The 13,246-nt window shown below is 41.3% G+C and overlaps 1 protein-coding gene across 3 annotated transcripts in view; it reads right to left on the bottom strand.

Moving 5' to 3' along the window:
- The window catches only part of OCA2 (OCA2 melanosomal transmembrane protein), a 424,742-nt gene that overhangs the window by 199,378 nt on the left and 212,118 nt on the right, over positions 1-13,246 (bottom strand). For all 3 annotated transcript variants that reach the window (XM_040336315.1, XM_040336313.1, XM_040336314.1), the window contains exons 7-10: positions 8,107-8,264; positions 3,646-3,728; positions 1,541-1,694; positions 108-179 (exon numbers count right to left, since the gene is read on the bottom strand). In XM_040336315.1, the coding sequence (XP_040192249.1) occupies positions 108-179; positions 1,541-1,694; positions 3,646-3,728; positions 8,107-8,264 (467 nt within the window). The remainder of the gene's footprint in view (positions 1-107; positions 180-1,540; positions 1,695-3,645; positions 3,729-8,106; positions 8,265-13,246) is intronic.

Genomic DNA, 13,246 nt, shown 5'->3' with positions numbered 1-13,246 from the left:
TGCTAGTAATGTGTGGAAGCTAGAGTGTACTCTATTCTCCCTAGATGCCATGCTTCAGTATTTTGCTAAACAAAGTTTGCAGATCTTAATATTTAGTGTTAACTTACATCACCCACAGCTGCCAAAGCTGCCAGTGCTGCCAAAGAGCCCAACATTGCTGCTAGTGTTCTGTGCACAATCTAAGAAAAAAATATATTAAAAAAATGCATTACAAAAGACTTTGCATTATTGTTTCTGGATCCATCAATTTGTAAAATATGGCACTGTATGGATATGGGATAGTTTAATACAAATACAACTTGCCTCCATACAATTAAGGCATACATGTGGGGGGGGGGGGGGGGGGGGGGCAGGGGAAGGAACACACACACGCGTGCATTTTTCCCTATGTTTTGTCAATGAAAATTCTGCAATTCTGCCAACTCAGAACATTCAATTTTAGTCCTACCAGAAATCCAGTGTAATCCTAACTTTTAGTTAGGAATTGTGCCTAAGAGCCTCTGCTGCACTTAAAGGATAAGTTCACCTGGTAAAAAAAATTGCTACATTTTCGCATGAAAAAAAAAGTGCATTTATTATTTACTAGGCGTTTGCAGAGATCATGTATGCAAGCTTAGGCTCCTGCAGACTGTCAGTGTATATGCATGCTTGTACCTCATACAGGCAGGCAGTTACACAATAGGAAGCATCAATCAACCACCTAGAGTGACAACAGCACCCTTGTAGTTCATTGAGAACTCCAGTCAACAGCCAGAAAGGTTGTGGGTCATTGTAGTTCGCCTATTCACAGAACTCTGTGAATGAATGATGCATTGTGACAGCGGGTGCGGAGAGAACAGATGAATGGGTTGGAGGGATGTGCAACAGTAACATGTTAGACCATAATTACGGGTGTAACAGGTTACAAAAGGTGAACTTATCCTTTAAATCCAAACCAATGTCATCAATCCTGCCAGAGTTCTTCCCTGCTTGACTAGGAATACCGTCCTTATATGTTATGGAAACAAGAATGTTAGGTGTTCTATAGTCCAGCAGGAAGAACTCAAGCAGGGCTGATTTCCTGTGCTGTCAAACAGTATTTTAGGAGCTCAGTAAATTTGGGGCAGGATCACCAGATATTTTTCTGCACTCACAGCATTTTAAAAGGGATAACATGTGGGAAAGTGTATATTACAGAGATTTACTGCAGATTTTTAATTTTTTTCTCAAACATACATTGGCTAATTATATTAAAGTGTACGTTTTACATCAGCCTTTAATAAACACAGACAAGCCAGCTTTCAAGCGAGTTCCAAAACTCCAGTGCAGGCTTAGCTGTCAAATGGAAATGGTTTGCGATAGATAATGCAAACAAGTAAAATAGGGAACTAATACAGCAGCATTGTGGGTTACTAAGGAAACAAATATGTTATATGTATTGTGTGCACTCATTAGCAGGCAAGGTGAATACAGTTCCTCACTATAAAATGTATACACCAATCTGTATATTGATTGTAAAAGTGTTTATTGTGGAGTAGATTAAATAATCAGGGTGGCTTACCTCAAATATAATTAGTGCATAAACTCCTGCTAAGATAACGGCTGCAATAGTTACTTGGGTCTCTATGCTCGCACTGAGGTATTGATGAGATAAAGATAGTGGAACGAGCGGAGTCTCCTGTAGAAAGGCTTGAATATTTATCGAGATCGAGTCACTAGAGTGAATATAAAACACGCTTTTATTCAGTGCTTAAAAAAGAAATTAAAATTTGATATTCAAATAAACCAAAAAAAAAATTACAGATAGAGCCATTACTGCAAGAGGAACATAAGCATTTCCTGTATGTTTGAACACTAAATCACCTCCAAGTTCTTAGCAAGTTCAGGAACAATTGATAAAAAGGAGACTAGTGCAAGATTTTAAATGATGGTAGTAAACAACAAGATAAAACTTGTCTGATGAAGCCTCCTAAATATCAACTAAAAGTCTATGAAATATCAGCAGGGAATTTAAAAGTGATTCTAAAGGCGGATTTCTTTTATAAGTTTAACGCATTCTCTGAATCAAAGTAAAAAAAAAGCCCAATCTTGATCCAGCAATGTGCATGAGAGAAGCGAGGGGGCGAGCACGCCGACTAACCCCCAGCCAGAACAGCTCGGATGATGGGGGCAAGCTTACCGAGGAGAAACAGGAAGTGAGAAATTCAGACAAAGAAAAAAAACATTTGAAAAGGGAAATCGAAGGAAAAAGGTAAGTGAACCAACAATGCACTAGCCTAAAGGAACCTATTTTGAAAATTAAAAAACAAACCTTTACAACCCCTTTAAAACAAGTAGAAGAAAAAAGTGGAGGGAGACGCCTCTCTAGTAGTATTAAAACAGTAACATATATCATAAGTATGTAGTCCTGGCAGTTCTACTGGTCGCACAAGGAGCCTGTGGGACGCAGTAAAACTGCCAGGACTAAATACTTACAAAGAGCGTGACTCCTACTTATATCATGTAAGTGTTTTTAACCTTATGCAACATTACTGTTTTAATACTACACTTAGAGAGGTGCCCCCCCTGTTTCTTTTATATATTTTGCAGAGTTGCTGGACACACTCCGAGGATGGTTGCTTTTTTTAAATCACCCCCTTACCCTGGTTTAATTTTGTTTTTACCTAAAGACTGACTAATCAAATGTACATGATTACAAACAAAGGGCATTGCCACCTGGAGTGCCAGATACCCAATTTACCTTCACTTTAAAACAAGTAGAGTCAGTTTCAGGTAAATGGTCCCTTTAAAAGAAACTGCACTGAACAGTGTAACCAGACTAGTAGTGGCAGTAGGGTGACCACATTTTCAAACTACCATTCAGGGACACCCCCCTTTCCAAAAATCAGCTTGTGCTGTAACGAATCACAGCACAGTGATTGGACACAAGGTGGGATTTCTCCAATCATTAGCAGGGGGCGGGTTTGTGCTTCTCTAGGATTTCCCGGCCAGGACAAGTACCGTCAGTGAGTAAAGCAGTGATGTGGCGGACTTTTTTGGGGGCATTAGTTTGGCTTGGGGGGTTGCTGTGTCAGTTTCATTCCGAGACACTGTATTGTCCTGCAATGAAGATGCCCGGGACAGACCTGCAAAAGGGCAGTCCGGGACACATGGTCACCCTAAGTGGCAGCCTGCTAAAGTATAAAAATAAATAAGTCAGGGCATTGACTCCGTGTGTAACCGCACCATCCTTTCGCATTCCCATGCAGCTAGAGCAGTCTGCAGGGAGGTCACAGTAATGCTGTATGGCAGAGTTACTAGAATAACAAGAATTACAAACCAAGGAAGGATATCCTGTATAAATGTATTACATTGTTGTGTATTTAAGCATTTGCCTGCAGTTCAGTTTTATCTAAATTCATTGTCAAATCACACATATAGTTTATGTACTTCAGGCAGCCAAGAGATTTGCTTCAAAATAGAAGGTCACATCAAATGAACTCTGTGGATGTAGGGAAAAGGTAGAGCCACTATTCCTGCACATTGCTCCCAAGTTCAATGGGCAAACCACATTAATAATGCATTATAATGATCAGATAAAACTTTGAAACCAACAACAAAAAAAAGATATATATATATAAAAAAAAAGAAAAAAAAAAGGCACCTGGTCCCTTATTTGAAACTAACCCATTTAGAATTTCAAATGTCCTTTGCTTTACAATGTGTTCATTTTTTCTTGAGTTCAAAGCTAGAGTCCAGTTATAGATAACCTGCAAAGCCCCAAAACACATATGTGCATTAGTTTATGCATTTTTAAAGGCATTTTCTACTATTTGATATTTTAAAACACATAATGTAAAGTCCTCTGAGTAACTAGTATTGCAAAATCTTGTTTATCTGGAAAATAAAGTGGAATCTGTCACCACCTCATCTATTGCAATATGATGATTCCATCGCATTTTAATGTGTTAATGCAAGAAAAAAAAATATGCAAGGTTTGCTTAATGGCTAGAACCCACCCCCAAAATGTCAATAAAAGCATTGTAAAAAAAAAACGAAACCTAAAAAAATAATAATATTTACCTTGGATGCCAGTTTCAAGCAATCTCGTGTGGCCTTCGGTAGTGTCATTTGGTCTTCTTGTGGGATGTTCAGAAAGCAGAGGATCCCAAATTGCAAGAAAACTTTCTTCAGCACTATGCAGAAGTATATTCTCACTGAATCGGAAAATACTCTGCTTTTCAAGAATTCCACAGTAAAGTGGTGTTACCTTCACCTTTGCAAGCCCACCAAAGTCTGGGTGTAGCCAAGTAGTCTTTTTCATCCAATATTTAAATTGTATTCTGTCTTTATTTGCCTTTTCTGTCTAGGGGATAGTCCTTGGGCAGATCTTGCACTCTTTGAAAGTGGATGTAAACTCTTACATATACCCAGTGAAGAGACTGGCCTCAGGTAATACACAGATGAAACAATTCTCCTACATAAGTTGTACCTTTGTATTTGCAGTCTTTTCTTCTCCACATCCAAAGACCAGAACTTATAAAGCTAGTCTTCGTGTTAAGAAAACAAGGCAGAGAACTGAAGTTACACTCTGGAGAGCTCAGTGAGCAGAGCGCTGATTTAAGGAAAGGGACATGTCCACCTTCACACAGAAACAGAGCGGATTCTGTTAATCACAGGCTGTGGGCTGGAGCTCCCTCCTGTAACCTTTTCTCTCTTAGTGCAAGGAAAACTTATCAGAAGCGATTCATGCTGATGGAGAAATGGGTCAAAAGACTGAAAAGCCACTGTGCTCTAGATAGAAGCAAGTACACACGGCCGAGAGATTTGCTTTGTTCAGATTTGATGTCTGATATTTACCATCTTTAAAAGCTCTGCTGAAAGGTTATAAAGCCACTTATAAACTAGTGAGATTTCTAGGTTTGTATGCTAGCACTACAAAATTAAATTTTTATAATACTCTACATAACCTGTAGATTATAAAATTGTCACTCTCAATTACTCACTACTTACTCATTACGGGATATATTTATTGAACATCTGAACCCCTACAAATTAGGATTTTAAACCTTACAGCGGACCTGAATTGGGGATTTGCTATAATAAGGAACATCAAAAAAAATGTATTGTTTCCAAGTTGATCCCTACAGAAATAGCTTTGGTTTTAAACGCTTTGTCAAAAATAACAGTTTACTTTCTGGCATAGGAGGGTGCCTATTTACTTGGAGAGAGGATTTTGGCTAGGAAACTGAAAATCAAAATAGCACCACATCCCTAGATACGCAATAGCAATGAAAGATTTTTGTGGGACTTTTAAGGTGCAAGAAATACAAAGATTTAGAAAAATATATAAAACATTTAATAGATTAAAAATTCATTTTATATGAATACATAGAATACATACAGAAATTGATCTTGATATATAAACATAAGGTGCAAACTGATTAGGTCTCTTCCCTTTTTTTTATTTTTGATGCTTTTTTGTATTCCCTATATATTTTGTAACCCGATTTGACAGCTTTCTATAACAGCTCTATATTGGTTTTGACTAGGTTATGTACCTTTGTTTTCCATTCCATTTAAAAAAGGTAGAAATATAAATATTTGTTTGATCTTCCAGGAGAATTAAGCTGCTCTGCTTTGAGGAGATCCAAATTTGCAATATTTGCATTTTTTCATATTCATTGGGATTACATGTACCATATGGACACCCAAGGCATCATGAGTGTTCAAATTCTGAGCTTCACCAGATGGCCCCATCCTAGTTTGTTCCTGGATTCCTATCTCCCAAACACTTTCCCTTTAAATACACTGATAGGGTTATGTGGAGGGATGGCCTTCTACAAGAGCCCCTTTGGACATTTCCATCATTGCACCATTGTGACCATTTTGGCGTTAATTTGATCATTGGGGGCAGGTTTCCATCTACTCAGCGTTGTGCGAATGAGGGTAGACTTCCGGTATATCCAAGTTTGTTTACCTTCCAAAGTCACATCCAGCACGGTCGGCTGCCGCCAAGTCACTTCTGGTGCGTCTCGACATCAGATGTAATTTCTGGTGCGACGGCGTCTACGGCCCAACACTGTGTCCTCACCTTGTTTTGCCGCCAAATTAAGGTGGAGGGGGGATATAAAAAGAGTGCTTTCAGTAATCTTTACGGTCTGGTCCAACTTGGGAAAAAGTGAGCTCTGTAGGCGAATTTCTGTCTTGGTAGGTAAACTGGCTATTTACAATCATGGCTAGTCTGCTTTTTTGACTCAATGTAAATAAGATTTTGGGCTTGACTTTGGCCATTTGTTTGATCTTAAAGGGAGGATTCTTCATGAATTGTGGCTCCATCGGGGAGATCCTGTTTCCACATTTTTTTTCACCCCCTGGCTTTTTCCCCCACCCTCATTTGTTGGTGGTGAAATATTTGGGAGCTGTCGATTTTTGTCGGCCCACTGAAGTAGGCAGTTCTAGCATTGTTCTAGCCATATGATCATGTTTGTTATTTGGAGATGCCATTTAATTATATCTTTGATTAGATGGACCTATAATGGGCATTCCTTTCTACTTCAATATCCCTCTCTATGGTACTACCAGTTGATCCAATTTTATCCATCCATATTTTGGTGTTCATCCATCTACTGAATACACATGTCTGAACCGGAACCATTGTAGTGTGCTGTATGTCTTCTGCCACATTTGGGAGAGTGTAATTTGTATTTGGTTTACATAAAAATTCTCTATGTGTTTATATTTGTCTAAAAATATTTTTTTTCATTATAGTGATCTTATATTACAGTGCCTGATATCAAAGTTCTCCTGAAGAAGCCATTGAAATGGGGAAACATAGAGACCTAATCAGTTTGCACCTTAGGTTTATATATCAAGATCAATTTTTGAATGTATTCTATGTATTCATATAAAATGAATTTTTAATCTATTAAATGTATATTTTTTTCTAAATCTTTGTATTTCTTGCACCTTAAAAGTCCCACAAAAATCTTTCTTTGCTAATCACTTGTTTGACTAAATCAAGGGTATACACCGTTTTATAATTTTTGTTCAACCAGGAGGTTGAACGAAAAATAAACTCATGGATACCTGCTTCCATACAAGCAATTTGGATGCAGGGATCTTTCTCACGTTGTGCTATTGTATTCTGAATACACTGATCATCACTTCAGCCTATGCCTGCTTGTACTGATCGAATGCTGTTTTTCCAGCAGGACTAGTCAAAAAAAGCCAATTGTTAGCACCGGCTTCTGTTGAGCAGACATGAGTAAACTGAAATTCAACCACTTCAGCAGGTTTGCCGATGTATCTGGCTTAAAGCCTTATATCTGTATATTTGAAGTGTGAGATATAAAGCTGGTCAAAAGATGGATAAAAAAAAAATAATCAGCTGATTCAGCAGGGACTGGCCAAATTTTGATCCATCTACAGCCATTTTTGTGTTCCAACGATAAGCTTCTCTTGAGTGAAAATGTTGGAAAACTTCATTTGATCATTGTTTGTAGGCATATGACTTGCGTTTGATTTAAACATCGGCTCATCCCTAAAGTAGAGTAATGTGCCTCTTGCAGAGTTAAATGCTTGCGTTATTTCTTCTATATACACACATGTACTCTCATTTCCCACACTCACCCAGGCCATGGTGACTCCGATTTGCTAGCCCAAGCAGCTCCAAGGCATTAAAAGCTGCTTGGCGAGAGACCAGTTGAAATAATGTATTCTGATGGATGGCTCCTCCAAAAGATCAAGTTTGACCTGCTCACAAAACTGAACTCTGCCCTCCCTGTCCCACAGCCTTGACCCCAGAACTAAACCTGTGACACAGGCATTGCAGTGCAATTGAATTAAAAGTGGAACTGCCCCAGCAAATCAGGGACAGTTGACCAAGTATGCCAAAACTGCTGATTAATTGTGATTCTGGAGGCAAGTTCAATTTACACATTATACCGACATTGGAATGCTTCAGCAAAATAATCACATTACAATATCACATTCATCCTATGCGATCAATACCTTAACAGTGCACTTAAGAGGTTTATTGCTTAGAAACCAAAATGTATTTCTCCTTATTTCAGAATGTAAAATTTGAGGTCAAGAAGTCCTAAATACACAAACATTTTTCATATGCATTTATACGACGACTGCCACCTGTGTAGGGCGACGCCTCCTTGAACCAGGATCATCCATCTGAACAATTTGTACAAGAATATATTCTTCATTTCTTCGATCAATCAAGTCCCCAGCAAAGGGTCCATCGACTTCCAGCTTTAGGAGTGCAGCATCCCGAAAATCTGTTAGGTTCACAGCTTGTAGGAAGATATGAGTTAAGGGGATACGGAGGTACAAGTGGATATAATTTTAACATCAGAACTCAGACTATAAAATAGCCTGCTATTTTTTGGTTAATGAATACAGAAAACAACAAAACCAGCTTTTGCAATATTGAGCTTCCATGCATAGATTTGCCACTAGATGTCCTCAGACTAATGGCCATCATTTTACCCACTTCCTCTGAGCCCAGGTCAACCTAGTCCCACCGCAGCCAGTGACTGGGCAGTCACAGGAGAAGCAGAATAGTGATGAGCTCATCTGTCACTCTGCATTCTCTTGTACAAGTATGCTTCAAGTTAATTGACTAAGAGGCAGATACCAGGTCATATTCAGGTATGTGCATTTAAAAATACATTTAAATGTAATAATGCTGAATTCACAAATATATATCCATCTAGTGTGCACCCAAAGCTTTTGCAAACCGAGACATTACTTTATTATTATTGGTGATATCATCACTGCTTAATGAGAGTGCAGCAGTGACTGGTCTGTAGTACAGGAAATTCCTTCACAGAGACAAAGTATAAGAGTTGTATCATTATGTATTGCTGCACAGATCTGAAAGCAATACAGAAAAGGGCCTGAGGATTCATAAAATACACAAAGCACTTAAATGTCTGTTATTTATTTAGCCTGGAGCTCAACTTTGATGATGTGCTTTTCTTTGGAATGAGAATAAGAGAATATGGGGCATGAATGGCTGAACATGTCCCTAAAATATGTCTACTGATTGCAGGTTTATACATTGTTTTCAATGTGCAATGTTGCACAGTAAAGGGCCAACAAAGCTGGGTGCCTGATAACTTTCTACTTCCTCAAAATGTAACAAAAAATACATATACAGTACAGTATATTGCCTGCAGAAAAATCTTTGAGCAAAGCTCCATTCCTATAAAGAGTTCTGTGCCATCACCAACATGCTATTTATCCTGAAGATACTGTAACTACTCCAGGTAAAGCCATAAAACTATGCATTAAAATGCATCTTAATTTAAAAACTGTGGGGGGGCGTGTCCGGATGTGATCGAGGAAGGACGTGTGCTGAGAGAGCTCCACAGTGATCCGATCTAACCATCCATTTTTAGGAGCTTTGTTGCCCGATTTTCTGCTACAGCAGCCCTGATACTGGTGGGGGAACCTCCGGTCATGCGAAAGGGGGCGGCGAAATCCGGAAACCAGACCCCGAAGTGCCAACGCCAGACCCTCTCTGCACGAGGCTCAGACGCGGGCCTAGCCGCCGCCATCTTGCCTAATCCTCCCTCCTCGAGAAGTGCACGGAGGCTAGCAAAGGAGATGGCACATGTCGAGGGGAGCGCACAGGACATCCGTGCGGTGGATCCTCAGCCTGTCCCTCCGGCTCAAGATGCAGCTCAAGAGGCGATCACTCGCCCGATCCTGGAGGCCATAACTGCCAGCAAGGCCGCGGTCATGGTGAGCATAGATCACCTCACCACAGAATTTACTCTGATAAGGCATGATCTAGACAAGATTAGGGGGAGGATGACAGAGGCAGAGGAGAGGATCTCCAGTGTGGAGGATGAGACTCATGTACAGGGCAATCAATTGTCTGAATTACAAGAGGTGGTGAGACTATTACAGGACCGCGCTAATGATGCTGAGGACAGACAGACAAAGGAGGAATAATGTCCGCGTGGTGGGACTGCCGGAGGGGGCAGAGGGCCCACAGTCCACCACCTTTGCTGAGGACTTCTTTAAAAAAAACTGCTAAATTTGGGTGAGAGACCCGACGTATGTGGTGGAACGGGCCCACAGAGTACCCATGGGCAGGAGGCCTCCAGGTGAATATCCGCGTCCCTTCCAATTGAAATTCCTGAACTACAGGGACAGGGACATGATATTGTCAGCATCCAGAAGGGCTCAGGAGCTGAAATATGAGAATGCCAAAATAATGCTTTTCCCTGACTTCTCGGCGGAAACACAGAGAAGAAGGCGATCATTTAATGATGTTAAGAGGAGGCTGCGTGAGAAGAATGTGCAATACAGCATGCTTTATCCCAGCAAACTGCGAGTTCAACATCAAGGCAATGTAACATTTTTTGATAATCCGAGAGATGCCTGCGACTGGTTGGATAGGAACCCCTGAATTGCCTTCAATGCAAGCTGAGTATTGAGAGTTTGATGTTTTACTTTTTTATTATTGAGTATATCTCACCTTTTTCCCTTTGATTTTGAATATACTGACACTGTAGACAACAGCACTTTGGGGCAGCACTTTGATTACGGTGGTGAAGGCAATGGTCCTGTGTACTTTGCCTTCCTTTCAAGTCACCTTACACAAATTTTTCCTGTTGCCTGTCGCTGCAGGTCTCACGTTTATATCTTTTATCTTTTGTTATTTGTTTTTTTATTTTCTACTGCCCCAGCTCTGGGCTTCTCACCATGTTGCCTTACTAGGCTGAGAGATGGAACATTGTGCTCTCCAATACATTATATCAAAGCTGCGTGCCATTCCTGACATATTGGCCTTGAAGCCACTAGGTGGCAGTGGTGGGTTGTCCTTCCTTCAGTTTTGCTCAGGCCCTGTCTGTATAGCTCCAATTTGAAACCTGTTTATGTGGAGCTCTCTGGAACTCAGGAAGACTTTTAGGACACGGTTGGACGAGAGATCTTTCGGAACAACTTCCAGTAACATCTGATTTTTGGGTGTTAAAATGTTTTTGGGTTTTGAAGCTGCATACCAGGCAATGGGTGTTTTTGAAGCCTTTTTGCTTCAAGGTTCATATTTTTTTTGTCTTTTTTATTTTTTTGGTTCTGGTATAATGGCAGGGGGGGTGGGTTGTTGGGAGGGAAGGGAGGGGGGATGGGTTTCTTTGTACATGCTTACTACTCAGTTCCCGGTCCTCGGTTAGCGGGGGCTTCATGTCAAGTATTATTGCGGTGTCCTGATCTAGACTTCCGGGTCTGTATGAGATGCATCTGGGAGATGTTTTGTGCTGGGGAATATGGCTAATGTGATTAAGTTTGTGTCCTGGAATGTTCGGGGCTTGAATAGCAAATTTAAGAGGGCCTCAATGTTCCAGTACTTAAAAGTAGCTCGGCCGCATGTGGTCCTCTTGCAGGAGACTCACCTGGATGGAAATAGAATTTTGGCCTTCCGTAAACACTGGATTCAAAAGTCTTTCCACGCCACCTATTCCACATTTGCAAGGGGTGTGACTATACTTATTAGCAAGGCGCTCCCTTGTAAGATCCACCAGGTGATAACTGATCCGGGGGGGCGATATGCGGCAGTGGTTATGGATATAGCCAATCGCAAAATCCTGCTGGTTAATGTATATGTGCCACCTCCTTTTAGTGTACAAATGTTATATGATTTATATGTGAAACTGACCCCGCATGCTCATTTACCGCTTCTAATGATGGGAGATTTTAATGCTACACTTAGTGATCTGGACTCGTCTAATCCAGGGAGGGGAGGATCGCAGGACTTGTTGTCATGGGTTTCTTTGGCTGGTTTATCAGAAATATGGAGAGCTAAACATCCCACCACCACTTGCTACTCCCATCTTTCACAGACACATCGCTCATCGGCTAGGATAGACCTAACATTTGCAAACCAGGCTATGCTACCCTATGTGGGGGGGGGCAGATTACTTGGCAGGAGGGCTCTCAGATCATAACCCACTCTCTGTCTCTTTGCTCTTCCCGGCGGGGGGCAGGAGTTGGAGACTGTCTCCGGGCTGGTTACAGGAGGAGCAGGTTTCCAACCACCTACTTGAAGCAGTTGACAATTACTGGACACAGAACGTGGACTCGGCCGATCCACTAGTGGTTTGGGATGCGTTTAAGGCAGTGATACGGGGGGAATCTATAACTGCTATTAAGAGGGTCAGGGTAGATCAGAATGCGACCATTCAGGAACTACAGGACAGGGAGAGGGACTGCGCGTCTGTACACGCTGCGGACCGGACTGATGCTTCTTACTCTGCCCTGTTGGAGGCTAGACGTAGACTTTCGATGCACTGTAATGATCTTGCACATACGGAGGCTACACATAGAGCTAATTCACTGTTTTTGGAAGGGGACAAGAATGGGAAACTTTTGGCTAGGTTGGTGGCGGAGCAAAATCACATAGAACACATATCGGTAGTGAGGGGGCGTAGTGGAGATCTGGTCGGGGACCCGACGGAAGTTTTAGCTGAGTTCGAAGCATTTTTTTCAGCCCTGTATGCCCCGATACCGCTGTATAACACCGCGGCTCTGAATACTTTGCTGGGGGGCCTATCCCTTCCCAAGTTGCCAGAGGAAGATAGTATGGCTTTAGATGCTAAAATCACAAATAAGGAAGTGGTGTCGGCGATATTTGCCTTCCCACCTAGTAAAGCGCCGGGTCCGGATGGCTTCCCGGCAGACTTTTACAAGTCATATGTTGATCAGTTGGCCCCTAGGCTTTCGACCTTATTTGAGTGCTGCCTGCAGAAAAAAGTGCTCCCAGCCTCCATGCTTGATGCATACATTATTCTTTTGCTTAAGCCAGGTAAGGATCCGCTAGAATGCTCATCGTATAGACCCATAGCCCTGCTTAACATGGACCTTAAGATTCTGACGAAAGTCTTAGCGAAGAGGCTGGTGTTGGTTATTTCATCCCTGGTGGATGTAGACCAGACAGGTTTTATGAAGGGAAAATCCACTGATACTAACTTGAGAAGACTATTTACACATTTACAGCTCCCTAATGTAGATTCGGCCGACAGGGTAATAGTCTCTATTGATATAGAGAAGGCCTTTGACTCAGTGGACTGGAACTTTATGCATACAGTTCTTGAGCACATGGGTTTTGGTCAATCTTTCAGACAGTGGATTGCACTTTTGTATAGTACACCTAGGACAGCCATTCGTATGGGAGGGTCCACTTCTGAGTATTTTTTGATCGGGAGGGGCACTAGGCAAGGGTGCCCCTTGTCACCATTTTTATTTGCCCTATGATGGAGCCTCT

The sequence above is a fragment of the Rana temporaria genome, chromosome 2 (assembly GCF_905171775.1).
Source record: "Rana temporaria chromosome 2, aRanTem1.1, whole genome shotgun sequence".
NCBI lineage: Eukaryota > Metazoa > Chordata > Amphibia > Anura > Ranidae > Rana > Rana temporaria.
The sequence above is the reverse complement of the archived record's forward strand: the minus strand, read 5'-3'. Positions and strand labels throughout refer to the sequence as shown.